Source organism: Xyrauchen texanus, chromosome 26 (assembly GCF_025860055.1).
Source record: "Xyrauchen texanus isolate HMW12.3.18 chromosome 26, RBS_HiC_50CHRs, whole genome shotgun sequence".
In the NCBI taxonomy this organism is placed as follows: Eukaryota; Metazoa; Chordata; class Actinopteri; order Cypriniformes; family Catostomidae; genus Xyrauchen; species Xyrauchen texanus.
This window is the reverse complement of record NC_068301.1, coordinates 5,082,404-5,110,121: the sequence shown is the minus strand read 5'-3', so window position 1 is coordinate 5,110,121 and position 27,718 is coordinate 5,082,404. Positions and strand designations below refer to the sequence as shown.

The 27,718-nt window shown below is 41.0% G+C and overlaps 1 protein-coding gene across 1 annotated transcript in view; it reads right to left on the bottom strand.

The window, feature by feature from the left end:
• Positions 1-5,118: 5,118 nt before the first annotated feature.
• The window catches only part of LOC127619455 (trafficking protein particle complex subunit 9-like), a 116,905-nt gene continuing 94,305 nt past the window's right edge, over positions 5,119-27,718 (bottom strand). The window contains exons 6-7 of the mRNA XM_052092312.1: positions 5,817-6,040; positions 5,119-5,289 (exon numbers count right to left, since the gene is read on the bottom strand). Coding sequence (XP_051948272.1) covers positions 5,119-5,289; positions 5,817-6,040 — 395 coding nt within the window. The remainder of the gene's footprint in view (positions 5,290-5,816; positions 6,041-27,718) is intronic.

The window sequence follows — 27,718 nt, the reverse complement described above, 5'->3', positions numbered from 1 at the left end:
GTTCTTGTTAAATATCCGTAAAGCCGTGGGTCCAGACGGCATTCCAGGCCATGTAATCAGAGCATGTGCGAACCAACTGGCTGGTGTTTTTCCGGATATTTTCAACCATTCCCTCTCCTTGTCTGTGGTCCACATGCTTTAAAATGTCCACCATTGTGCCTGTACCAAAGCAACTCAAAATAATTTGCTTAAATGACTGGCATCCTGTTGCTCTGACCCCCATCATCAGCAAATGCTTTGAGAGACTAATCAGAGATTACATCTGCTCTATGCTGCCCACCTCACTGGACCCATTGCAGTTTGCCTACCGCAACAACTGCTCCATTGATGATGCCATTTCATCTACACTACACACTGCTCTCTCCCACCTGGAATAAAGGAACACATATGTGGGAATCATGTTTGTAGACTACAGCTCAGCATTCAACACCATAGTGCCCCCCAAGCTTGATGTGAAACTCTGGGCTATAGGCTTAAACAGCTCGCTGTGCAGCTGGATCCTAGACTTCCTGTCAGGCAGATGCCAGGTGGTTAGAATGGGCAGAAACATCTCCTCATTACTGACCCTCAACACTGGAGCCCCGCAGGGCTCTGTTCTCAGCCCACTCCTGGATTCCCTGTACACACATGACTGTGTGGTAACCAATGCCATCATTAAGTTCGCTGATGATATGACGGTGGCAAGTCTGATCACTGACAATGATGAAACAGCTTACGGAGAGGATATGCACACTCTGATAAGCTGGTGTCAGGAGCACAACCTCTCTCGCAATGTCAGTAAGACCAAGGAGCTTGTGGTTAACTTCAGGAGAAAAGACAGAGTACACATCCCCATCACCATTAATGGAGCACCGGTGGAGAGAGTCAGCAGCTACATGTTCCTCGGTGTCCACATCACTGAGACTGTTGTGAAGAATGCTTACCAGCTCCTCTTCTTCCGGAGATGGCTGAGGAAGTTTGGAATGAACCACCACATCCACATACGGTTCTACACCAGCACTGTAGAGAGCATCATGACTGGCTGCATCACTGCCTGGTACGACAAGAGCACCACCCTCAACCACAAAGCTCTCAAAGAGTTGTGCGAACAGCCAGACACATCATCGGAGGTGAGCTTCCGTCCCTCCTGGAGATCTACATCAGGCGGTGTGTGAAAAAATCTCGGAGAATCATCAGAGTCTCCAGCCACCTTTGTCATGGGCTACTCTCACTGCTACCATCAGGCAGGCGGTATCGCAGCATCAGGACCCGCACCAGGTGATTACATGACAGATTCTTCCCCCAAGCAATCAGACTTTTGAACATTTTCGTTTTCAGTTTCCTAATGTCATTGTTTTCAGAAGTATACAGTAATGGAGAGCACTTTCGAAATGCTCCATTTTTGGGTGGAGGGGAATGCCATTCCAGTGTGGAGAGGTGTAAATGTAGCGAAATGAATGTATTTTCAGACGAAATCAGATTAGTGTGGAAGTGGCCTAAAGACTAAGTTTAAGGTGGAATGGATGGTTCGGAATGCATGATGTCGTAGGCCAACAGTGACATCCTGAACTGTCTGTTATCATTTGCTTTTGCTTCAAAAGGTCAGCAGCAATGGAGTCAAAGTTGAAATTGTTTGAACTTTGAGCACTGTGTTGGATGGCACATTGTGGCACCGCTGATGCTGACGCTTCACTCCTTAAATGTGTTCAGCAGCAATGATGCGAATAATGTGAAAGCTACTTTATGTTTTCATTAGGGCTGTCGATTAAACAGGATAATATAGTGAAATTAATTATGTAAAAATAACAAGTAAAAAAAATTTTATGCAATGAATTATGTCCCTACATTGTATTAAGTAGTCCTACCTTCAGAGCAATTCCACCTGTTTTCAGCAGGGGGCAGTAAGTGAAACTCCAGCTGTACATAAAACGCACAGCTGTACAGACATCCTTTAATGTGTTGCTTGTTTAGGATAATTTTGTGTGTGTGTGTGTGTGTGTGTGTGTGTGTGTGTGTGTGTGTGTGTGTGTGTGTGTGTGTGTGTGAGCGTGTATTTATCACTTTGTGGGGACCAAATGTCCCCATAAGGATAGTAAAACCCGAAATTTTTGACCTTGTGGGGACATTCTGTCGGTCCCCATGAGGAAAACTAAAATTATATAAACTATCATACTAAATTATGTTTTTTGAAAATGTAAAACACACATGTGCGTGTGTGTTTGATGTGCAGACAGAGCACATCAAAGTAAACGTCAGGGAACTTGTGCTGAGATAATCTCATTCATGATGAAACACATGCACACGGACATCAAGAACTCATAATTGAACTCTGTCACATAAAGATTGAAAAAGTGAATGTTTTGGGTTTGTTTGCAGCTTCATTATTCAGATCTTCTGTTTAAGTATTTCGGCTCATTAACTCACACTAATTGAGATGAATATGAAAAGTTAAAATGTCACTAATATAATTAATTTCTCTTTGATCAATGATGTTTATCTTGCAGCTAGACATCTGTCTTGAACATTTCATTTTATCTGCATCAACATTTCAAAGTTTTAAATAATCACAGCAATCTGACAAGTCGTCAAAGAAAGGAACAAAATACACTCACCGGCCACTTTATTAGGAACACCTGTACATCTATTATTCATGCAATTCTCTAATCAGCCAATAGTGTGGCAGCAGTGCAATGTATAAAATCAGGCAGATATGGGTCAGGAGCTTCAGTTAATGTTCACATCAACCATCAGAATGGGGGAAAAAATGTATCTCAGTGATTTAAACAGTGGCATGATTGTTTGTGCCATACGGGCTGGTTTAAGTATTTCTGTAACTCCTGATCTCCTGGGATTTTCACACATAGCGGTCTCTCAAGTGTAAAAAGAATGGTGCGAAAAACAAAACAACATCCAGTGAGCGGCAGTTCTGTGGACGAAAACAGCATGTTAATGACAGAGTTCAGAGGAGAATGGTCAGACTGGTTTGAGCTGACAGAAAGGCTACGGTAACTCAGATAACCACTCTGTACAATTGTAGTGAGCAGAATAGCATCTCAGAATGCACAACAAGTCGAACCTTGAGGCGGATGGGCAGAAGACCATGTTGGGTTCCACTTCTGTCAGCCACGAACAGAAAACTGAGGCTGCAGTGGGGCTAACATTTTTGTACCTCAGCAGAAATCCAGATTTGTCAGACCAGGTGATGTTTTTCCCTTCGTCTACTGTCTACTGCAGCCTCCGTTTCCTGTTCTAAGCTGACAGTAGTGGTAGCAGTGGTGTTTATTTGGGTTACTGTCACCTTCCTGTCAGTTTGGACCAGTCTGGCCATTCTCCTATGACCTCTGTCATTAAAAAGTGGTCAGGTGTCATTTTAACACACAGAACTGCCGCTCACTGGATGTTTTTTGTTTTTCGCACCATTCTCTTTACACTCAAGACACTGTTGTCTAAGGAGATCAGCATTTACAGAAATACTCAAACCAGCCCGTCTGGCACCAACAATCATGCCACGGTCCAAATCACTGAGATCACAATATTTCCCCAGTTAAATTAACATTAAATGAAGTTCCTGACCCATATCTGCATGATTTTATACATTACACTGCTTCCACACTATTGGCTGACTATAAAATTGCATGCAGATATACACTTGTACCTAAAAAAAAGTGGCAGGTGAGTTTCTATAAAAATGTACAGAATTGTGAATTCAACAGTCCACGGCCTCTTAAAGGGACAGTTTCAGTCTCAATTGTTTAGTCATTTACTCACCCTTGGGGCGGCTGCGGCTCGGTAGAGTAGGTTGGTCACAAATCGCAGGGTTGGTGGTTCGAATCCCGGCCCACATGCCGAAGTGTCCTTGAACAAGACACTAAACCCCAAGTTGCTCCCAAGGCTCTGCTGCCATGTGTGTGTGTGTGTGTGTGTGTGTGTGTGTGTGTGTGTGTGTGAATGGGTGAATGAGTCACAGTGTAAAGCATTACACTTTGAATACCATTAAGGTTAAAAAGGCGCTATATAAGTGCAGACCATTTACCCTTATGTTGTTCCAAACCTGTGAGTTATTCTTATGTGGAGACGTGATGTTGTCGGATGGAATATTGAAACTTTGGGGTGATTCAGCAGTAGAAACCCTGTGTGGACATTTAATGCTAATTTAATTACAGCCACTGCAATCTCTTACTATTGAAGAACATTAATTCAGACCTTCTAAACCACCTCTTGTATACGCACCAATAGAGCACACAGCAAGAACCGCATTAATAACACATTTCCAGCAATCAGCTTACCTCAGAAAAATTATCGCAATTCCTGGAACAACATGAGGTGAGATGTGCTTTTGGCTGAGTATAAAACCAGCATAAGCAGATACACATACTGTATTCATAACCTGTTTTGCTCAAAAACGTAGATTCATGGAAAGTCCAAAATTATTAGTTGTGCTGAATCAATTACACAAATTAACATCAATCAATGCCTCGGGTTTCAACGACAATCCCAAAATCTATCATGCATCAACCCAAAATGGATACAATTGTGCTAAACACCTTGAATACATGTTGAGACATTTAAATATTTTAACAGATCTCATATTTACATACACTATTAGGGGGAATCTTAACATTTCTTAACATTTTAACATTGATGCATTTTATCTAAAGGGACTTATTACAGGGACAATCCCCCCGGAGCAACCTGGAGTTAAGTGCCTTGCTCAAGGACACAATGATGGTGGCTGTGGGGATCAAACCAGCAACCTTCTGATTACCAGTTATGTGCTTTAGCCCACTACGATTTCAAGTCACCGGAACTTTCATGTCTAAATTGTAAGAATGCCACTGAACAGTTAATATTTTTGTGTAAAATTTAGTGGCTGTATCTAAAGAGACCTAACACAGTGACACTATGAGCATAATAGGTTCATAACCATCAAACTGACCTTAAAGCATCATATCTGGCATTCAGTTAAATGTCTCCATACTCTAAAAGCTTTATAAATAAGATTTGACTTGTTCTAGAATGTAGACAATATCTAGAGCAGCTCAGTAGTCATCTTGATAACAGCATATCCCTTAAGAGACAAAAAGCCCTATTTAAGCCTGTTAAGTCATTCAGGTCAAAGGTTAGTTGTTGCCAGGTCGCTCAGGCGGCCGCTTCGATTTGCTCCTGTGCTTTGATGTGGACGCTGGGTAAACAGAACCAGGCAGGTGGCAAGTCACTGCCCGTGCTGTCGTCTTGAAACTTCGGGTAGAAATCTCCAGTGTTTAAAAAGAGCAGCGCTCCCATACAGACAGAGTTCTCTGCAGGGTTCACCTGGAGACAAAACAAACACACCTGCTGACTTCATCACATTACATATACAGCAGAGCAAACAGCGGTTGCATTCAAACTTCAAAAGTCCTTTCCTTCCTACAGACTATAGATACATATATTCATATATGTATATACATATGCAGATATTTCCTGTAGGTATCATTGACGTATAGAAGTCTTAAAGGTATAGTAGCAAAAACAGCCAGTTTCTGAAAGGACTGCTTTAAGTGGACCAAAATGTGAAATGAGATAAAAAAAAGGACCCAGTTCTCTGTACGTTCACACTGTGTCTGGCCTTAAAAGTGGGCTCAGATCCATTTTTTGTTGTGATATCTACTTTCCATAAACATTATTGTGTTTTAGAACCGGTACCACTTGAATACTGTTTAAATAAGAGTGCAACAGTCTGGTTCAGATGTAAAAATCTCTTCAACGCTATTCTGGAGATTTCTCAGACTTTGAGGAAGTGACCCATCTCAGCTCGTATCCTGCTGTTAAGCGGTTTTCAGTGTGCGTCATTCACTCACCGAGCTAATGTAGAAAGTGCTGGAGCCGATGAAAGTAACTGTATCCTGAAGGTCGTAGTTTTGGACTCCGTTCTGGTAGTCTTGGAATGGGATGACAGTCAGAGAGAACGGGCCGACAGCACTCTTGCTGCGATTGGTCAGTTTCACCTCTAATGGCACAGCATCTCCGACAATGCAGTCAGTGACTATGTCACAATCACATGGCTTACCATTAACCACAACATCTGGAGAGAGAAACAGAGGATTTTCAGATTCCCAAAAGAACATAAAGGGGTTGAATCATGGAAGACAAAGCTGAAATCCTTACTAAGTCCTCTCAGAAACATTTAGAGTCATCTGAATTCGTTAGTAATGACATCACAATCATGGGCTTATTAACATATGGACACCAATGTTAAACATCAGACCTGCCCCGAACGATAGTGTGAATATCGTTACACTGGGGCTAGCCAATCATAACACAAGTGTTGTTTTACTCATACTGTAGACGTCTTAAGGGCAAAGTATACTTCACTTTTCAGTGTGTCGTCTTGCGCACAGTTTTCTAGATAGTCCACATCTTTGAGTGCATTGGTGCATGAGCTTGCTGTTGACTGTTCAAAAAAACCATTGCAAAGCAGTTATAGTGTGCATGTGTCGAACACTTCTGTATGGGCTTGAGTGAGCGCTCAACCCTATGCAAGGTAAAGAGGGAGGTGGAAAACCAAGTATTTGCGGGAAGTATTCACTTTGTGGGCTGTTCTACGGGGCCCCTTAGTAACCACATTGGCTTGTGGTGGCTCGGCGGTTGAGGCTCTAGGTTACTGAACAGAAGGTTGGGGGTTCAAGCCCCAGCACCACTAAGATGCCACTGTTCGGCCCTTGAGCAAGGCCCTTAACCCTATCTGCTCCAGGGGCACCCTATCTTTATTCACTATTGTGAGGGTACGCAGAACTATTTCAGAAAACAAAGTCCCACCCTGTCCTCTAAGGGCTCCATACCGACTAAACACATTCTTGCACTATAAAAACCTTGACGTAGCGCAACACGTAACATAACGCAGGTGTCTCTCCTTTATTTTTAAAGTTGATGTTCTTTTTTTACCTCAAACAATGTCTTAAAAAAATGCCACACTCCTGCATGAGACGAAGAAAAGCAAGTGGACTTTGTGCAATGGTAAAAAACCTCCATCTAGCATACGCTAACAGAGAAAAACTATAGAAATACAGCACAGTAAGTGTTAATGAACTGACAAGCAACTAAATGACAAATGAATAACTGCAGTTTTAATCATGATTTGTGTGCAAGTGAATAAAGCTCGTTGTTGTGCCTCCAATGTTCATTTCATCATGGAAACTGATTATGATTATGTCGTAAGTGATTGTAAATGTGAGGAAGGTTCTTATTGTCTCTTTCTCTCACATGCACCCAGTTGTCGGTATCTATCACGAAGAGTCGCTATGAGGAGTTTTCTGAGTCTCTGAGTGCCCTAGGCAGAGCTGTCACATAAGCCCTGTCCCCGGAGAGCGGCATGCTGGGAGATGCAGTCCCGTGGGCGTCTGTCAATGACACACAGACAAGACAGTCTACCCTGGAGGACTACAGCTTGCTCTCATCCAAGCACTACACACTTGGATAAATTATCTCACATTCACAGGACAGCTGTCTATTTCAGAAATAGCAGCATTGCTCTCTACGGGCTTGGATTAAATGCAGAGAAACTGCCAGGTATAGACATCTGTTTGAGTAATAACATTTGAACGGTGACTATCACAGCTGTAAAGCCAAACGTCAAGCTGTTCTATAAGTGGAACCCAAATGGTTTGCTCTCTATCGTCAACTATTCATAGTCCCATCTCACTTAGTAAAATAAAATAACGTTTTTCAGTCTGCAAGCCAGTGCTACAATTACATCAAATTATAGTTTAAGTCTTAAATAGCAACTCACAGGAATTTGTTATTTTTTTTATATTTAAGAGTGAAATATTTGAGAGTCAAGGCACACAAATGTTCATTATTAAATGCACATACTTTTACACAAACAGTGCATAGTAAAAATATGTTGTATCTCACAACTGCACCACACACAGCTGATGTGACACCTTAAGAAGTGGCTATATTTATTTATTTTATTTTATTTTATTTAACTTTTGCTAGAAGATGTGAAAATTATAGGTAAATCAACTGCATATGGATGGAGCATTATATTGCTATGATGAACCGAAAGAGAGAGAGAGAGAAAGAGAGAGAGAGAGAGAGAGAGAGAGAGAGAGAGAGAGAGAGAGAGAGAGAGATGTAATCAAACAAGCAAAAAAAGTTAAACAAAAAATATATATTTTAACATTTTACTATTTAAAAAAAATTATATATTGATCAGAGAGTCCAATATAAACAGTCACTACAAACATAACATTTCCTAATTAAGCCTAATAAGGAAATAATGCACTAGTATTCATAATCATACATCTCTGTTGTAATCACATGGAAAGCGATACAATCATTAACCAACTTCTCTCAGAAAACCATTTGTGTTTAACAGAGATGGGTAGAGCAGCCAAAAACTGTATTCAAGTAAAACTACAATTACTTTAAAAAAAATCACTCAAGTAGACGTAAAAGTACTATCATAAATAATTACTTGAGTAAGAAAGTATCCAATTAAAATAGTACTCAAGTAGTGATTAAATCGTTACTTTCTCAAATGACATAATAGATGTTATCTACCCTATATTACACATATAACATGTACTACAGAATTATTATTATTATTAATAGAAATTCTGTCATTATTCACCATCATGTTGTTACAAACCCATATGACTTTCTTTCTTCCATGCAACTCTAAGTCGATTTTAGACAGAATGTTTCCATCACTATTTACTTTCAGTGAATGTGTTTTTTCTCTCTCCGTATTTTGAAAGTGAATGGTGACTGAGACTGTCAGTTTCCAACATTCTGTCTAATATCTTTTGTGTTCCACAGAATAAAGAAGGTCACACAGGTTTGGAACAACATGATGGTTGGGAAATGATGACATAATATAAAATAATGGCTGAGCTATCACTTTAAAGGGATAGTTTGCCAAAAAATGTAAATGATCTCATTTACTCACCCTCATGGCATCGCAGATGTGTATGACTTCCTATATCTGCAGAACACAATTTATAAATTTTAGAAGAACATTTCAGCTCTGTATGTAAGTACAATGCAAGTGAATGGGTGCCAATATTTTGATGCTCCAAAAAGCACATAAAGGCGGCATTAAAGTAATCCAAAAAGACTCCAGTAGTTAAATCCATATCTTCAGAAGTGTTATGATAAGTGTGGGAAAGAAACAAATCAATATTTGTCATTTTTTGCTAGACATTCTTCTCCCTGCCCAGCAGGGGGTGATATGCAGAGAAGAATGTGAAAGAGATCTGTTTCTCTGTTTCTCATCCACACAGTCTCATATCACATCGCTTCTGAATATATAGATTTAGCCACCGAGTCTGATGGATTACTTTTATGCTGACTTATTTTATTTGTTTTTAGCTTTAAAATTTTGGCATTTCATTTGCATTTTATGGACCTACAGAGCTGAAATATTCCTCTAAAAATCTTAATTTGTGTTCAACAGAAGAAAGAAAGTCATTTACATCTGGGATCGCATGAGGGTGAGTAAATGAGATCATTTTCATTTTTGGGTGAACTATCACTTTTAGGACTCTTGTCAGATCTGGATAAACTTGTAAATAAGAAGAGAGGTTTGGAAACCTTTCTATTAATTATTACAGTGAAAATGACCCAACAGAATGAAGATTTATTGTATTAATATATTATTTAATAAGAATAACAAGTAAGGCTGAGGTATTTTAAAAGTTCATATGTGATGTTGTTTCTGTGACAGCCCCAGAGCTCAGAGGCTTTGTGTATACGTCAGCATCTGAAATCACTGCTGAGATATAGTGCACTAACTGCCATTCACTATATAGGAAACAGTGAACGATTTCGGACACAGCCACTCTCTTCGCCATACGATCACCTCGCGCCCACACATCTCTCACGATCTCTCAGAAAAATGCTGTCTATTCACACTTCAGTTGTCAGTCACACATTTTGTACAGCAAAAGGCATTAACACTGAACGTGGATATTTACATGGATTTATACAGTTAATCAGCCCAAAATAGCTGCGAGGAGAAAATTTGTAAATACTTCTCATGACATGCGGGACGTGGGACAAAGCGCACTGAAATATTGCTGCAGATTTAAAAATGTACACATAAAAATGGATGTCTTGAGAGCCCAGTTACAGAATCACCCTCACACAGAAAAGCCCAAAAACTTACCTTAAAGTGCTGCCTTAAGTTGGAGCTTCAATTTGCATCTTGAAATATCAGCTTGTCTTGGTGTTAAATAAAGGCACTGCAAGACGAAACTATTCTTTTTTTACTGTGCAGAGCAAAGAAAGTGTTTCACTCTGAAGAACATGATGCTGCAGGTTGGATTTTACTTGAGTGACAGTACATGACAGCACACGCAGCTGTGTGAACTTCCGCTGTCATAAAAGTCCCATTCAATAATCTCTCAAATTACCAAAATATAACCCTGTAATGGCAGGAACGTCACCCATTGTAAAGAAGTAAAAATTCCTTTTTAAATAAGAAATTTACTTGAGAGTAAAAATTACCCACTTTTAAACTTACTCTAAAAGTATACATTTTTACAAAAACGTTACTCAAGTAAATGTAGCATGCTACTACCCACCTTTGGTGCTTAACAATTTGTCTATGTACACTAAAGCTCTTGCTATTAAATAAAGTAATACTTTTAAAGCATCATTTACAGTTGAGCTACTGTATATCTGTCAGGTTAACCATGTCAGCATTGCTGTAGTGACTGTAGTGACTGTGTGACTGTCTGAAGGCTTGTTGTGGGTGACCATGATGTCACAGCACACAAAAAAAGGAGCAGGTCGCCATGGTAACTAGGCTTGCCCACTGCATCGATCAGTTGTGGTAAAGTCCCAGGCAGCAGAAACCGACTCAGCAAAGCAACCTGGTTAAACTGATTCCTCAAGCATAAAAATCAGCAGTGAATGAAGGACGCATCATGCAGGTTGCAAATTCCAAGTAATACACATACTAACACTATTGTAATTAGATGTATACTATTATAGTAATACTGAACAGTTTAATTACACTATTAGAAAAAGGTTTCAGTAATGTTTTCAAACATTTCAGTGACCAAAAAAATTTGGATTTCAAGTTAGGCCACGAGCACACTAATATGTTTTACGTTTGAAGCATATTGATTTTTTCATCCGCACTGCAACGGTGTTCTGAAAATGAAGAAACATCCCGCCGGCAGATCAGCATGAGAGCTGCGTTCACTGTCTGGGCGTGCCCATACAGAGACAGCTCTCACGGAGACAGACTGCCCTCACTGTGAGGGCATGAGTCTCAAGACTTTTCGTTAGTGAATCAGCCTCATTCTGAGGGACGATTCAGTCTCCCGCACCCTCCCACCTGCCTCTACTATGACTCCCGTGGGATCACAAGGAGGCAAGGTGGGGCCGCAAGGTTGAGCAGGATGAATTTGAGGTGGACTTCATGCCGGCACATGCACGCGATCCACTCAATCTCCATGTAGTGCGTCTATGCTGATACAGTATACGAGCGACAAGCTTCGGACCTCATCATGTTCGGCGGTTCTAATGCTGGGGATGATTATGTTATGTCTCTCACTGCATCTGGCAAGTGGTTAATGAAGGACGTTGCAGCCCCTTCTCCCAGAGAGCACGAGGAGTGTGCACATACCACTGACAAGGAGATCCTTTGCGTCCTTTCAAGGGTGGTCGAAGAGCTCGGTTTCGAGTGGTCTCCTCCAGAGGAACCTGAAAAACATTGCCTTGATGAATGGTTCCTGCAGTCTGGACGTCGTCAAGCAACCACATCCAGCAGATCTGCCTGGTTCTTCCTGGAAGTTCATACGCTCGCACAGCGATTCCACTCTCCTCACTAAAGTGGACCACGAGGAAGACAAAAGTTATGCCCAACTACCCCCTGTGGAAGAGGTGCTAGCGGCACATCTCTGACTGTTGAGTAACAGGGCTTGGAAGTTCATGCTTCCAAGCAGTGTCGACTGACATCCACACTGGCATACTCAGCGGCAGGCCAAGCTGGTTCAGCACTCCAAGTCTTCCAAGCTAAACTCCTCAAGCAAATGGACAATCAAGACTATGATCCAGAGACGTTCAAAGAGCTCCTCACCGCAACAGACTTTGCGCTGTGAGTCACTGCACAGGCCATTGGCATGTCAATGGGCGATGTGGTGGTTTTGGATCGTCACATCTTGCTGACTCTCAGGAAAATGCATGATGTGGAAAAAGCCGCACTATTTGATGCTCCGGTGTCTCCAGCCAGCCTTATTGGCAGCTCTGTGAATATTTTTGCTGAGCGCTACATCACAGCTCAGCAACACTCACAGGCTTTGAGACATTTTATGCCAAAATGGAGAAATACTTCATCATAAACGGTTCACTTCCACTCTGTCTCAGGTCAGAGCCGGGTTAATAATGCATGCTGCCTCAGCGCTGCCAAAAGTCGCAGCTGAGCTGCCCCCAAACCCTATGTGCAGCGAAAGCGTTCCTGACAAGCTCTTTTCCACTTCTAAGCCCACACATTATTCACAGCCATTTCCCAATGGTGAGCAGCGCTTTATATCATATAATGAACTAACCAAATCACCCTCTGTCCCATTCACAGACGCGTGGCGAGCCCTTACGGGCATTTCCGATTGGGTGCTAAAAATTAACAAACATGTTTACACGATCCATTTGCATGTCGGTCACCCCATTCCAATGGCGTTCTGTCTTTCACATTTCCGTCTGAAGATGTGCCAGTGTTACGAGCCAAAATACACAATCTTCTCGCAAAGAACGCTAGAGAATGTTTCAGATGAATTAATAAGCCTGCTGTCCCACTGCGTGACTGCGTGGCAAGCCCTCATGAGCGTGTCAGACTGGGTGTTTAAAACTATTGAACATGATCAAACGATTGCAAGGCAGCCACCTCGCTTCACCAGCACATTGCATTCTATTGTCCAACTATGGTGTTGTGCGCAGAGATTCACAGTGTCCTCACAAAAAATGTGATAGAGACTGTCTCAGACTGCAACACACACAGCGGGATTTACAGACGTTATTTCCTCGTTCTGGAGAAGGAAAGCGGGCTTCGGCCTATTCTAGTTCTGAGATGCTTGAATTGCACGCTCGCAACGCTCCCATTCAAAATGTTACATCAGAAACTAATCTTATCACACATCCATCCTCAGGTCTAGTTTGCGTTGATAGATCTGAAGAAGTCGCACTTCATGTACCAATTGCACCACGTCACAGGTGGTTTTTGAGATTCACGTTTGAGAAAACTGCGTATCAATTTGAAGTCCTTTCAGTCTGCATCTGGCTCCTCGCACGTTCAAGAAATGTATCAATGCAACGCTCGCCCCATTGAAAATGAACAGTATTACTAGCCAATCAGAGGCACTACTGAGCGAACACAGACACTTACTGCTTTGCCAACGGAAAACTCTGGTCTGAATGTCAACTGGGCAAAAAGATAACTTTTCCTCAGCCAGTAAATCTCCTTAGTAGGAGTTCGTCTGGACTCGCACGCACACGCACCTCATGAATGAGTGCATACAGACCATTTCAATCTCAGTTTAAACTGGGAAAATATGAAAGTCATTTCTGAGAATGCTGGGTTTTATTGCGGCAGCATCCACTGTCCTACCATTAGGTCTGTTAAACAGGAGGCCTCTCCAGTGCTGGCTCAAGCGATGTTCAACATTGTGCCTGGAGCCTCGGGCGCATGTCCATCATAGTGACTCGCCGCTGTCTGGCTTCCCTAGCACCATGGACAGTGCTTGCCTTCTACCAACTGGGTGTTATGCTGAGTCAAATTATCAGAAGAAAATTGCTGATCACAGATGAATCCAAAACAGGTTGGGGCGCGGTCTGTGATGGATGCCCGACTTAAGGCACCTGGACAGGTGCAAAATGGGCATGGCATGTCAACCACCTAGAGCTACTGGCTGTCTTTCTAGCTTTGAGAGCTTTTCATTCCGACATCATGAATCACCACATCAGTTATGAACACCATTTTACAGGCTGGAGCACCGTCTACAAGACGCTAATTGGTGCTTTACACATGGCAAAGACCCAGTGAACTGTCCCACACCTGTAATTGGTACATTCGTACAAGAGCGATTGGAAACAGGGCTCACTTTGTCAATGCTTAAAGTTTATGAGGTGACAATATCTGCTTGTCATGCACCTGAAGCCTGCACCTCTATATGCAAACATGATTTAATCAAAGTTCCTTAGGGAAGCAAGGCGGCTAATCCCCCCTCACCCAGCTACAGTCCCGATTTGGGACCTAACTTAGTCCTAAAAGCGCTTAAACAGGGTGTGAATTGCCCAATCCTGCCATTATTGTAGAAGGGTTTCAAATAGGTCTTGTAAAAGTACACTCCCCATAGCGTCAACTTAGTGACACTCGGTTCCCTTCATCTAAGGGAACCAAGGTTACATACGTAACCGAGATGTTTTCAGTGGAAACGCATTAGTATGGATGTGGCCATAGAAAGAAGTTGTGAACAAAAGTTGTGCAAACATAATTCATGTTTGCCATAGCAGTGTTTGCCTGACCAAACCATTTCTGTTAGGATTGGTATTGGAATATACATTCTCAAATAATAAGTAGGCCTACTGTAATTATCATTTTATTCCAGAGTTACATGTCACAATATATCACAAACATCAGTAATTAATTCCAAAGTTTAAGATAGTTACGCAGTTTGCGAATTATACACACACTGAGCACTTTATTAGGAACACTATACTAATACTGGATAGGGCCTCCCTTTGCCCTCAAAACATCCTCAGTTCTTTATGGCATGGATTCCACAAGATGTTGAAACATTCCTTTGAGATTCCGATCCATGTTGACATGATTAGATAATGCAATTTTTGCAGATTTGTCAGCAGATTTGAAAACATTCTTCACACCATTACACCACCAGCCTGGACTGTTGACACAAAGCATGATCTGTGCTGTTCGCTCCACATTCTGACCCTACCACCTGTGGGCCTCAGCAGAAATCGAGACTCATCAGACCAGGCTACCTTTTTCCAGTCTTCAACTGTCCAGATTTGGTGAGCCTGGGCCCACCGTAGCCTCAGCTTTCTGTTCTTGGCTGACAGAAGTGAAACCCGACATGGTCTTCTGCTGTTGTAGCCCATGCTATTCTGCTCACCTCTCTCATCAAAAATATGTTTCTGTCCACAGGACTGTTGCTCACTGGAAGTTTATTTTTAATTTTTTGGCACCATTCTTAGTAAACTCTAAAGACTGGTGTGCGTGAAAATCCCAGGAAATCAGCAATTACAGAAATACTCAAACTAGCCCATCTTGCATCAACATGCAATAGTCTAATTCACAGAGATCAAATTTTTTACCCATTTTGATGGTTGATGTGAACATTAACTGAAGCTCTTGACCAGTATCTGCATGATTGTATGCACTGCACTGCTGCCACACGAAAAGTTGCAAGAAATGCCGTGTCTACACTAAAGCGTTACCAATGAAGATAGTTGACGTTTGGCTAACTGTACTAGTGGTGTGAAATTCTTTGAAAAAAAAAAAAGAATCTATAATTTGGAGATCATTGTATAATTTGCACACTGGGACAACACAACAGCATTTATACCAAAAGGTTTTGATGAGCTCAATCTTAAGCCTTCTGAGATTCTAGATCCTTCTGAATATTAATGTAAGCGATGCGATGACAGCCCTCATGTTAATGTTTAACCACGTTCTTAATAATTTTGATGAATTATTAAACTAAGTTATACTTAGGACCTCCATCATGTAACAGCATATATTTGACATAAAAAAAATCTCAGAATCACATAAAAGTACAGAATCAGCACAGGGTGACTTTTCAATGTCTGTTCATTGTTAAGACGTAAAGCTAAAGAACAGAGCATCATCCTTCAAATAGAGATCAGCTCGCTTGACACTCCACTATAAATCAGTGGTTAAAGAGTACAAGAGGAATCTCTTACACTGTCATGGCTGAATTATTGAACCCTTTGGAATTACCAGCATTTATGTATAAATTTGTTTTAAAATCTGATTCGAACTTCATCTAAGTTATAATCTAAATTTAATCTAATAACAAACAAATAATATATATTGTATATATTGAATACATCATTCAAACATTCACAGTATAGGTTGGAAAAAGTCTGTGAACCCCAAGGCTAATGACATCAACAAAAGCTATTTATAGTTAGGAGTTGTTAAACCTGGATTCCAATTAATGAAACAAGTTTGGGGGTGTGAGTTAGAGCTACTTTGACTCATAAGAAGCACTCAAATATTTTTAGTTTGCTATTCACAAGAAGCATCTGCTGACATGGGACATGCCTCACAAAAAAGAATAAGCTGAGCGAAAAGAATCTCAGAATACCTAAGATAAAGTATTGTTGCTTTGCATAAAGCTGAAAAGGGTAATAAAGTTATCTCAAAGAGATTAGATATTCATCTTTTCATTGTTAGACAAATTGCTTATAAATGGAGACAAATTAGTACTATGGCTACTCTCCCTAGAAGTGGCTGTCCAGTCAAGATGACTCAAAGGGCACACCACAGAATACTCAATGAGGTAAAAAAGAACAATGACAGCTAAAGACTTGAAGGAATCATTGGAACTGGTTAACATCTCTCTTTATGAGTCTATTTTACAGAAAACTTTAAACAGCCATGATGTCCATGGCAGGACACCACAAAGGAACCTGCAGCTTTCCAACAAAAACATTGCTGGGCACCTGAAGTTTGCCAATGACAACGCTACTGGGAAAATGTTTGTGGACTGATTATAATAAGGTTGAATTGTTGGCATAAAAAGGGCACTGCATGCCAACATGAAAACATCAACCCAGCGGAATGTATGGTGGAAGGAGAATCATGATTTGGGCTGTTTTGCTGCTTCGGGGCCTGGACAGCTTGTCATCATCAAGGGAAAAATGAATTCCCAAGTTTATCAGGGTGGCTGTGCACCAGCTGAAGTTCAGTAGAAGTTGGGGGATGCAGCAGAACAATAAACCAAAACATCAAAGTAAATCCACTACTGAATGGGTTCAAAAAAAGAAAAACTTTTAGAGTGGCACAGTCAGAACAAAGACCTGAACCCAACAGAGATGCTGTGCAGAATGATCTCAAGAGAGCTGTTCATACTAGACATCGTAAGAATATGGGCTGAGCTGAAACAGTTCTGTAAGGAAGAATGGTCCAATCCGCAGCTACTGGAAACACAGGGTCGAGGTTATGGCTGCCAAAGTAAGATCGACCAGTTATTAAGTCCTAGCGTTCACTTACTTTTTCCACAACACTGTGAATGTTTAATGGGATGTGTTCAATAAAGACATGAAAGATTATAATTGTTTGTGTTGTTAACTTTGTGTTTGTCTGTACTTGTGACTTTGATGAAGATGAGATCACATTTTATGACCAATTAATGCAGAAAACCAGCTAATTCCAAAGGGTTCTCATATTGTTCTTTCTTTTACTCTGCCTCATTTTTGGAAACATGCCACGTGATATCCTTTGCCATACTGTACCAACTCTGGCACAAACATCTATAGTCTTATATCTAATCAAACAATCAGCACATGACCATGAAAGGCGTTTGTTTCAGTGTGATAATAGCACACTCCATTGTATCTCTGGATTCCGCTGTCTATTGAACAGAGATGCACATGAGACTGGCATTGCCTCATTCTAGAGAAAACTAGACCAGATATATACTTCCTGTTTTTTGGGTGACAATGGATTCTTCTCAATTCCAAATCACTCCAGTTCATTTCCAGGCCTAATTATACTCCTCAATGGTGGAATCCCTTGATCAATTGAAGTCCAAAATCAGCTCTGCCACGTTCCTCCTCAGGGATAAAATGTTATTTCTGCATCTCATATGGTCTAGCTGAGTATTCACAATCAAAAAAGGGAACAAACAAATTCATAGACACAGAAACATCTTGTCGCACTGGAAGATAAAGAAGTTTTCGGGCTGACACTTTCTCAAACAAATAATTCAAAGTTTCACTGAACAGAACAATATGAAGCATCAAAACAAACATATTGCCTTGAACTACAACAGTGGATTATTCTAGCAAATCCTCTGGACAAACATATGTAGGAATTATCCCTTTCTTTAAGCTTTTTCCACATGAAAACTTGATTTTTCGTAGAAATGTTGAAAAGGTAATATATAAATGAATCTGCATGCACATATCTAAGATATCTATTGCGAATAGGTTTCGTGGGACTGACCCTTGAAGTTTCTATTTCCTCATCTCGCACAGTGACACTGTGAAAATCAGTTGAGATGATCGGAAAAGTCCCACAGAGACTCGGCAGCACGGAGCTCATTGTAAGTCACGTTCTGTGCTCAGATAACCTGACAGACGGTGATCAATAATCAACGACGCCTGAATCGCAAACACAGGTTACAGTGTCAGTTCAGCATTGAAAATATGGGCACTTTTACGGACACAACCCACAGAGCTGATCAATGATGGAGGGAAAATGGTGCCTGGCACGGTTGCAGCGTTAAACTGCTCTACAGAGCTGTCGTATGATCAAAATAGGAGATTAAAAGAGAAAGGATGTTTGAATTGGATGAGAAACGATTTTTGCAGGAGGCAAGTATTTGTTGGAGGTTTCTTCTGGCCGGAGAAATTGTTAATCTTTACTTGATTCACAGAGATAAACTATTTGTCTCTTGTCCTCCTTTCACCTAAAAAAGAAAAGTCTGTGAGCATTTACTCACCTCATGTCAACCCAAACCCTTAAGACTTTCTTTCTTCTGAATAACACAGAGAGAGAAAAATGATCATACAGGTTGTACGACATGAAGGCGAGTAAATGACATAATTTTAATCTCTGGCTAAACCTTCTGGGTGATTTCTATCAAAATCTTGGCCATGATCAAGACTTTTTTTGTTGTATATTATGAAAAAAATACCTAACAGTAGGTTTTACTGATTTCAATGAACAGAACAATGTCTTCTTAGGTCTTAAGCTTTAGGTAACTGTTTGTACAAATGATTGTTATTATATGCATGAGTAAGGTGTCATTTGAGCTATCAGCAGGGAAGACTGCAGTAGTACTCAGTTTGTGTTCTATCATGAATACACAGATGGTGAAACCAAAGAACTGAGATTTAATTACAGACTTTGGGGTCACAGTGTGAATCTGAGTTGTAAAGGCCGCAGTCTTTCTGTAACTCTCTTGTTCAGTCTCTGTTGTGTGGTTGAATAAAATCTGACATGTAGAGAGGGGTTCAAAGCATTTAATGGCAGCACAAAAGGAAAAAAGGGGTCCAGTGAAATTAATCATACCAAAATAATTCAATCGAATCATGTCTAAATGTCTTGTTTAAACAAACAGAACCAAAAAATCATTGATTTCATAATGCATCCAGACACTGTGAATTTGGCAATCTGTTTACTGAAAATTGAACCACTGCCCCCAGTGGTCAAAACTGGCAGTTTTGTTGAACACATGGGCACGTGTGAGCACAAGTTTCCAGATGAAATGTCCTCAGAGTGGCTCCAAAATCCAGTTGTATTTTTAGTTGTAAATTATGTAATATAGTACAAAAAAAAAGACTAAATTATTGATTTAATTTTTGTGATTTAGTTGACAAATTCTCAACAACTGTGCATGTTAATGTGTAAACATATGCGGATATTTCCCTGCATTATGAACTTGTAACTGGCAGAAATTATTACATTTGTGCACAATACCCAGATTAATTAATTAAATCACAGCCCTTGCATTTTGATAATCACACTAGGTCATATCGCAGTTCCTATTTTATATATCGATTTATCTAACCCTAACCCTGCCCTAGTTTCAGTCCTAATTCAAGCACTTTCATGGACCTGCGTACATTTTCACATACTTTCCAGTCCTTGAGTATGTGTCAGATATTCAAGTACTTTCAAGGACTTTCAAGGAGCATCATTGCATTAAATAAGAAAAATTGTTCCAACTTTTGGCCCACAGCATATACACTCACCTAAAGGATTATTAGGAACACCTGTTCAATTTCTCATTAATGCAATTATCTAATCAACCAATCACATGGCAGTTGCTTCAATGCATTTAGGGGTGTGGTCCTGGTCAAGACAATCTCCTGAACTCAAAACTGAATGTCAGAATGGGAAAGAAAGGTGATTTAAGCAATTTTGAGCGTGGCATGGTTGTTGACGGGCCGGTCTGAGTATTTCACAATCTGCTCAGTTACTGCAATTTTCACGCACAACCATTTCTAGGGTTTACAAAGAATGGTGTGAAAAGGGAAAAACATCCAGTATGCGGCAGTCCTGTGGGCGAAAATGCCTTGTTGATGCTAGAGGTCAGAGGAGAATGGGCCGACTGATTCAAGCTGATAGAAGAGCAACTTTGCCTGAAATAACCACTCGTTACAACCGAGGTATGCAGCAAAGCATTTGTGAAGCCACAACAGGCACAACCTTGAGGCAGATGGGCTACAACAGCAGAAGACCCCACCGGGTACCACTCATCTCCACTACAAATAGGAAAAAGAGGCTACAATTTGCAAGAGCTCACCAAAATTGGACAGTTGAAGACTGGAAAAATGTTGCCTGGTCTGATGAGTCTCGATTTCTGTTGAGACATTCAGATGGTAGAGTCAGAATTTGGCGTAAACAGAATGAGAACATGGATCCATCATGCCTTGTTACCACTGTGCAGGCTGGTGGTGGTGGTGTAATGGTGTGGGGGATGTTTTCTTGGCACACTTTAGGCCCCTTAGTGCCAATTGGGCATCGTTTAAATGCCACGGCCTACCTGAGCATTATTTCTGACCATGTCCATCCCTTTATGGCCACCATGTACCCATCCTCTGATGGCTACTTCCAGCAGGATAATGCACCATGTCACAAAGCTTGAATCATTTCAAATTGGTTTCTTGAACATGACAATGAGTTCACTGTACTAAAATGGCCCCCACAGTCACCAGATCTCAACCCAATAGAGCATCTTTGGGATGTGGTGGAACGGGAGCTTCGTGCCCTGGATATGCATCCCACAAATCTCCATCAACTGCAAGATGCTATCCTATCAATATGGGCCAACATTTCTAAAGAATGCTTTCAGCACCTTGTTGAATCAATGCCACGTAGAATTAAGGCAGTTCTGAAGGCGAAAGGGGGTCAAACACAGTATTAGTATGGTGTTCCTAATAATCCTTTAGGTGAGTGTATTATATTACATATTTAATGTTGACCTATAAACATAAAAAAAAAAATATCCAGTCAAATAAACCTCAGACATCAACAGGCACTACTGAATAAGACTTCCAAGATAACCAACTTCTCCCATTCATTCATGGTCTTAAAGTATCTGCCACAAGGACAAAAATCTTTAACAGAACAGGACACAAACCAGCCTTTAGATCACCAGTCTAATCAATGTTTTGTCATTTGAATGGAGCTCAATCGGATATAGGCGGCGAAGCGGCAGGGATTTGGTCTCCACTGGGAACTCTTCCACATAAAAGCTTGTCCTCATAATCCAGTTTGCTGGTGGGGAATTGATTAGGCATTTGATGTTGGAGGATGCAGGTTTGACAGCACCATCGACTGCTAACATGCCTCCATAACCTGCTAAATTATATCAACACCTTCTTTTAATGTATGCTTGACAACGCAGAACTGCAACACACGAGGAATACCAATATCCACATGACATCCGAAAGAAGTGGGTAAAAGCTGAATTGTTTAAGATGAATTCAACTTCAAGGTGATGTTTGTAATTATTTTTTTTTATGTTAAAATACTTTGTCCTAGCTCAATGTGGATCCACAACTATTAATAAGAAATTTGTACGTTTAATTCCCGAAAAGTGTAAACACTGGCTCTTTGATGGTATCACAAACCTTGCTGTTTGTTTAGGCATCCCAACTAGTCCAAAATAGCAACACTGAGTCAACCAATGGGGTGAGTTTGAGGTGGAATTATCTTAACCAATGGTGCTAGTTTGGGCAGAATTATCTCAATCAGTGGCATGAGTTTGTGGTGGAACTGTCTCAATAAATGGCATGAGTTTGTGGCAGAACAGTCTCAACCAGTGGCATGAGTTTGTGGTGGAACTGTCTCAATAAATGGCATGAGTTTGTGGCAGAACAGTCTCAACCAGTGGCATGAGTTTGTGGTGGAACTGTCTCAACAAATGGCATGAGTTTGAGGCAGAATTATCTAAACCATTTGCAAACATTTGGGGCGGAATTATCTCAACCAATGGCTTGAATTTGGGGAAAAATTATCTCAATCAATGGCGTAAATTTGGGGCGTAATTATCTCAACAAAAGGCTACAGTTTAGGACAAAATTATCTCTATCAATGTCGTCAATTTGGGGTGGAAATATTTTAGCCAATGGTGTGAGTTGTGGCTGAATTATCTCAACCAATGGGATGAGTTTGTGGTGGAATTATCTCAACCAATTGTTTGAGTTGTGGAAGAATTATCTCAACCAATCGTTTGAGTATGTGGTGGAATAGTCAATCTCTTTGTTGACTAGTGGCACAGAAATTACAAAATTTGTAAATTCTATTGTGAAGGAAGAAATAAACAGAAAATAAACAGAATCTAGCAAATGGTCAACAAGCTTCTATATCTTGTTCGAATCCATCTCAAACTGAGGTAACACAGAAACCAATTTAATACAACCCCAAGTCCTAAAAAGTTGGGACTGTATGAAAAATGCTAATAAAAACAAATAGGTGTTATATGTAAATTATATTCACCTTTTGCTATATTGAAAGCACCACAACTACACATTATATGATGTTTTTCCTTGTGAATGTTATTGTTTTTTGAAAATGTAGTGTAATTTCAAATCAGATGATTTAAACATGCTCCAAAAAACATTGAGACAGGGGCAATTTAAGACTAATAGCAATTTGACGAGTTGAAATAACATGGTGATGTGAAACAGGAGATGATAAACAGGTGAGGCAATCATGTTATAGTATATAGGGAGCCTCCAAAAAACAGCCTTCAAGAGCAAGGATCATTTGAGACTTGTCAATTTGCCAACAGATGATTCAGCAAATAATCCAGCACTTTGAGAGCAATGTTCCCCAAAGACAAATTGGAAGGATTTTGGGCATTTCACCCTCTACACAATATAGTTAAAAGATTCAAGGAATCTGGTCAAATCTCAGTCCATAAAGGGCAAGACGAAAACCATTTCTGAATGTGTGTGATCTCTGAACCCTCAGATGTCACTGTCTTAAAAAATGGCATTCAACTGCAATGGATATCATGAACATAGTCTCATCTAAGATGGAAAGTAGAACAGTGGAACTGTGTTTTTGGTCCGATGAGCTCACATTAAAAAAAGTTTTTTAAAAACAAAGCTTTCGTGTTATCCGGGCCAAAGAGGAAAAGGACCATCCAAGCTGTTATCAGTGTCAGGTCCAAAAACTAGTGTCTGTATGGGCCAGGGGATTGTCAGTGCCCATGGCATGGGTAACTCGCACATCTGTGAGAACACCATGAATGCAGACAGATATGTACAAATTTTGGAGCAAATTATTATATTCTGCCATCCAGCAGGACAACAGCAAACCACATACTGCCCAGATTTCAATTGCATGGCTTTGTAAGCAGAGTGTGAGGGTGCTAGACTGGCCTGCCAGCATTCCCGACCTGTCTTCAATTGAGAATGTGTGGTGCATTATGAAGCACACAATATGGCAATGAAGACCCCATACAATTGTGCAGCTAAAGACCTACATAAAGGATGATTGGGGGGGAAATCCACTTTCTAATCTTAAACTTGTGTCTTCAGTGCCCAAATGCTTATATGTTATTAGAATAAATGTGTTATTATAATTGCATTTTTCATATTGTCTCAACTTTTATTTGGAATTGGGGTTTTGGAACGAATATACCTTCAACAAGAACTAAGAAATATAATCACTATTTTATCTATCAGGATCAAAGGGCAGCAGCTACATAAGGAGACTTTGTATTCTGACGACTAGAGAAAGGGGTAAAAATGCTGGTTTCACCCCTTGGTTTGGCATAATCTTTCTTCTGAGGGCTGAGCTAGCCGGCTATTAACTGTGAATCCCCTTTTATCAGGTGCAAATGGAAAATAATTAGAAGTTTCAATTCACGGCAGGTTTTACACAACCTAGGATCAGACCAGTGCCAACAGCAGCTGGGGGAAACCTTGAAAACTGCCCCACATGTCCAAACACAGACAAACGTAATCATCAGTAATGCAGTCTGTCTTTCCGAGTGGCCTTGAGTGATTATCTGATTATAATTGAATTTGATTCCTGAGTTGACCTGTTGCCGAGATTAAATGTAACCACCCCATTCATGGTGATTTCCAGTTAAGAAGCAAAAAAAATCAATAAAATGACTCTTGAAAATGTTCATGATTGTAATATCACATCAGCAGGACTCACTCCTTTAGTTAGCCAACCCACTCTTTGAGTCCTGAAGAGCTCACAAGCAACACGTGAGATGAAATGACACATTACACATAATATCAGTAATTATTTGTATTTATATAACACGTTTGTCCAATGCTCAAGTTGCTTTACAACCCAAAAAAATAAATGCTGGTTGTTTCTTGATGACATGTCAAACGCAACATGGAGGAAGTGTTTGCGGTCGTTTTTGCACTGATTTGCACAGAAAAAAATATTGTGCTATTTCCTCTTGCAATTTCATTTGCTGGTGCTTATTAGAAACAGTGCACAGACAGACAGTTTTAAGTATATTGTCTGTGACTACTCAGACACAAGAAAGCTGTGAAAAGGCACAAAATACACTTGGCAGTACTGTATATGAAGGCCCGACAAATGAGGAATTCACAGGAAACACACTGTGCAATACAGGAAAAAGTTACATAAAAATTGCTGTCATATAAAGTCCCAAAATTGGCTAGAGGAATAAAAGCTAGTACAAAGATTTAGCAGGAATTCTGTCTCTGCTAAAGTTTACAGTCCAGCTTTAACAATGTTAAATAAATGCAAACACTGGATTCCCAACTCCTCAAAGAAAGCCGTGCGCTCATACAACATATATATGTGCACCATATTAAGCGTTTTATTTTTCAACCAGCAAGCATTCCACACAGTCACGTGTGAAAATAATCAGTATTTCTGACTGAACAAGACAAAAGCCTTTCCCAGATGTCATAAAACACATTATCCTGAAGGCTTCATATCATTCAAGCTTCGAGACAAACAAAGCTGTCCTGTAAATATTTGTTAGTTCAGGAAAGACGGTCGCTAATTGGCCTAAAGGGTTGCGATAAGCCAGAGTGCGGCCGTTTCTCTAACGACACGAGTTGCGTGAATGGAAAGACAAACACACGGACACACAACAGTGGCTCTTATCAGTCAAACAGCCGCAGATAGCATCTGCAGGGGAACCATGAGGAAGTGGGGGAAAAAATAGAAGTCTTGCGGGAACTGATCTGAACAAACTTATTAAACTGTGGCAGCACGCTTAGTCTATACTTGAAAGAGCTGTTTAATGTGCACACACGCATATGCGCAAACACGTGTAATTAGCAAATTGGAATGCAGAGCACACACAAGAGGGTAGCTGGGACGACACTTTTACGTTGATGTGAGAGGTGGCGGAAGCAAACAGTGGTGCTTTGTTTTAAATGGTAAAAACAATCAAGTCAAAAACTACCTAAAGTACATGAAATGGGGCAGGAAAATCGCATAGTTGAGTGCGTGCACATACAGACAAACAGAAAAACATGCTCTCAAACACACATTTTGCAGATGCATTTAATATCTCTTCCGCTAGCATTCTCCATCTTATGTTGTTGTAGCCTAATTATGCAAAGAGACACTCTACGTGCCACACTTAACACTTAATGTGCGGGACAAAAGCTACACATAGCACAGACACAGACACAAACACATAAACATAAAATAACCCATTTCAAAAGTCTAATCACTTTTGTCCTTGTCACCATCAGAATGTTCCGGTTTTTATGAGGAAAACCATTTGCACTGATTACTTAAATAAGTAAGTATACGTGTAAGTACACAATTCAAAGTGCAATGAAAATACACGTTGCTTTCTAAGCATTGCCACAAGGGGCGCTATACATGAAATAAGCTATGGCATCCGTGTTTACAGAAGAACATGTTCCCTTTACAAAAAGCTTCACTACGATGTTGCGCTGCTAAGCGCTACGGGGAACAGCTTTAGCTGTGAGCCGAGCTGAATAATGTGTGTAACACGTCAATGAACATTGACCGGAATTTATAGCCTCGGCTGATGTAATCATTAGATGCACCTGAGGCCAGGCTATAAATGGATACGTCACCAGGTGTCGTCAGAAACTCTTTTTTCAGAGCGATTCTGTTTCTGTGTGTTTCAAAGCTTTCTTTCCTCTGTTAGGAGATAGAATCAGTTAGGCAGTGTGCAGTGAACGTTGTTCTATTTTTCTCTTCTGTTTAGAAAATAGTATATATATATATATATTTAAAAAAAAAAAGAGAGAGAATGACTGAAAGCCGCAAACGGTGCGTGTTCCCCTCTTCTCGCTCTATAGCTGAAGACGGCACACATCAGTTTTTGCTGTTTGTTTGGGGGTAAGAGCACGCTGCTCTCGCGTTGCAGCTGGGCAGGTGCGAGCACTGCGATTTGCTTTAACAGGCAGAGTGCGTCGTGCTTGCCTCGCTTGCTTCCGGGAGTCAGCACTCACGAAAAGATCGTTCGTGGGGCTCGTGCATGGATTTGGCTGAGGAGCAAGAGACGGGTTGACCCCTTTCTCTCACTCTCTCCCCAAACCCAGCTGGTCCTTCACATGATCTCGAAGCGCGTTCCGACGCTTCTTCGGATCATGAGGTGGATCGCGATTCTCTTCCCGCCTCCGAGCTTTCCGTCCACGATAAAAAATCTACGGAGGAATTGCTCGATGTTGTTACTCGTGCGGTTGCCAGATTGGACTGGCCACGCGAAAAAGAGACCCCCAAACGCTCCAAATTAGGGGATAGATTTCATCTTCCAGTCTAAGAAAGGGAACGCCTCATGGGTCCCTTCCCTTTCTTTGATAACCTCCATGAAGAGCTTTTTCGCTCCTGGAGAACCCCTAAAAAATATATATATATATATATATATATATATATATATATATATATATATATATATATATATATATATATAAAATATATATATTTTCTTCCCGTGTTCACATACCCTCGACGTCATTATATTCGACTATCGTGGGTGCTGAGGCACGGGGGTATTCAGTGATGCCGCCAGTCGAAGAGACGCTTGAGGGCTATCTCTCGCCGGGCTCGGCATCGTCACTTAAGAAGCCCTCTCTCCCCTCAAAGCCTTGTAGGACAACCTCCACTTTAGCGGGAAGGGCTTATCAAGCAGCAGGTCAGGCTGGTGCTGCTCTGCACACTATGCTGTTTTTCAGGCGTACCAGGCTGACCTCCTGGACGACCTTAGTGTGGGTTCTGCGCTTGACGAGCAAGCCTCAGACCCACCTCTGTCCTGACTGAAGGGAGGCTCAAAAGCAAAGCGTGGCGAGTCGTGCTCCTCCTCCCAGGGATTGGGGACAGTCTTGCCGCCCTCGCCAGCCCCCGAAGCAAGACCTCAGGACTATAAATTCTAGTAAGAGAAAACCCTGACGGTCTTGCGCCTAGATTAGGGGGTAGCTCCCCTCGGGACGGGCGCGTGCTTCACTTCATCCCTCCCGGTACCCCCTCGAAGCCCCTCCATTCCCGCCACCTCTTGGTGTTTCGGGTTGCAGAGGCTTCCGTCAAAATTGGGTGTTTTCG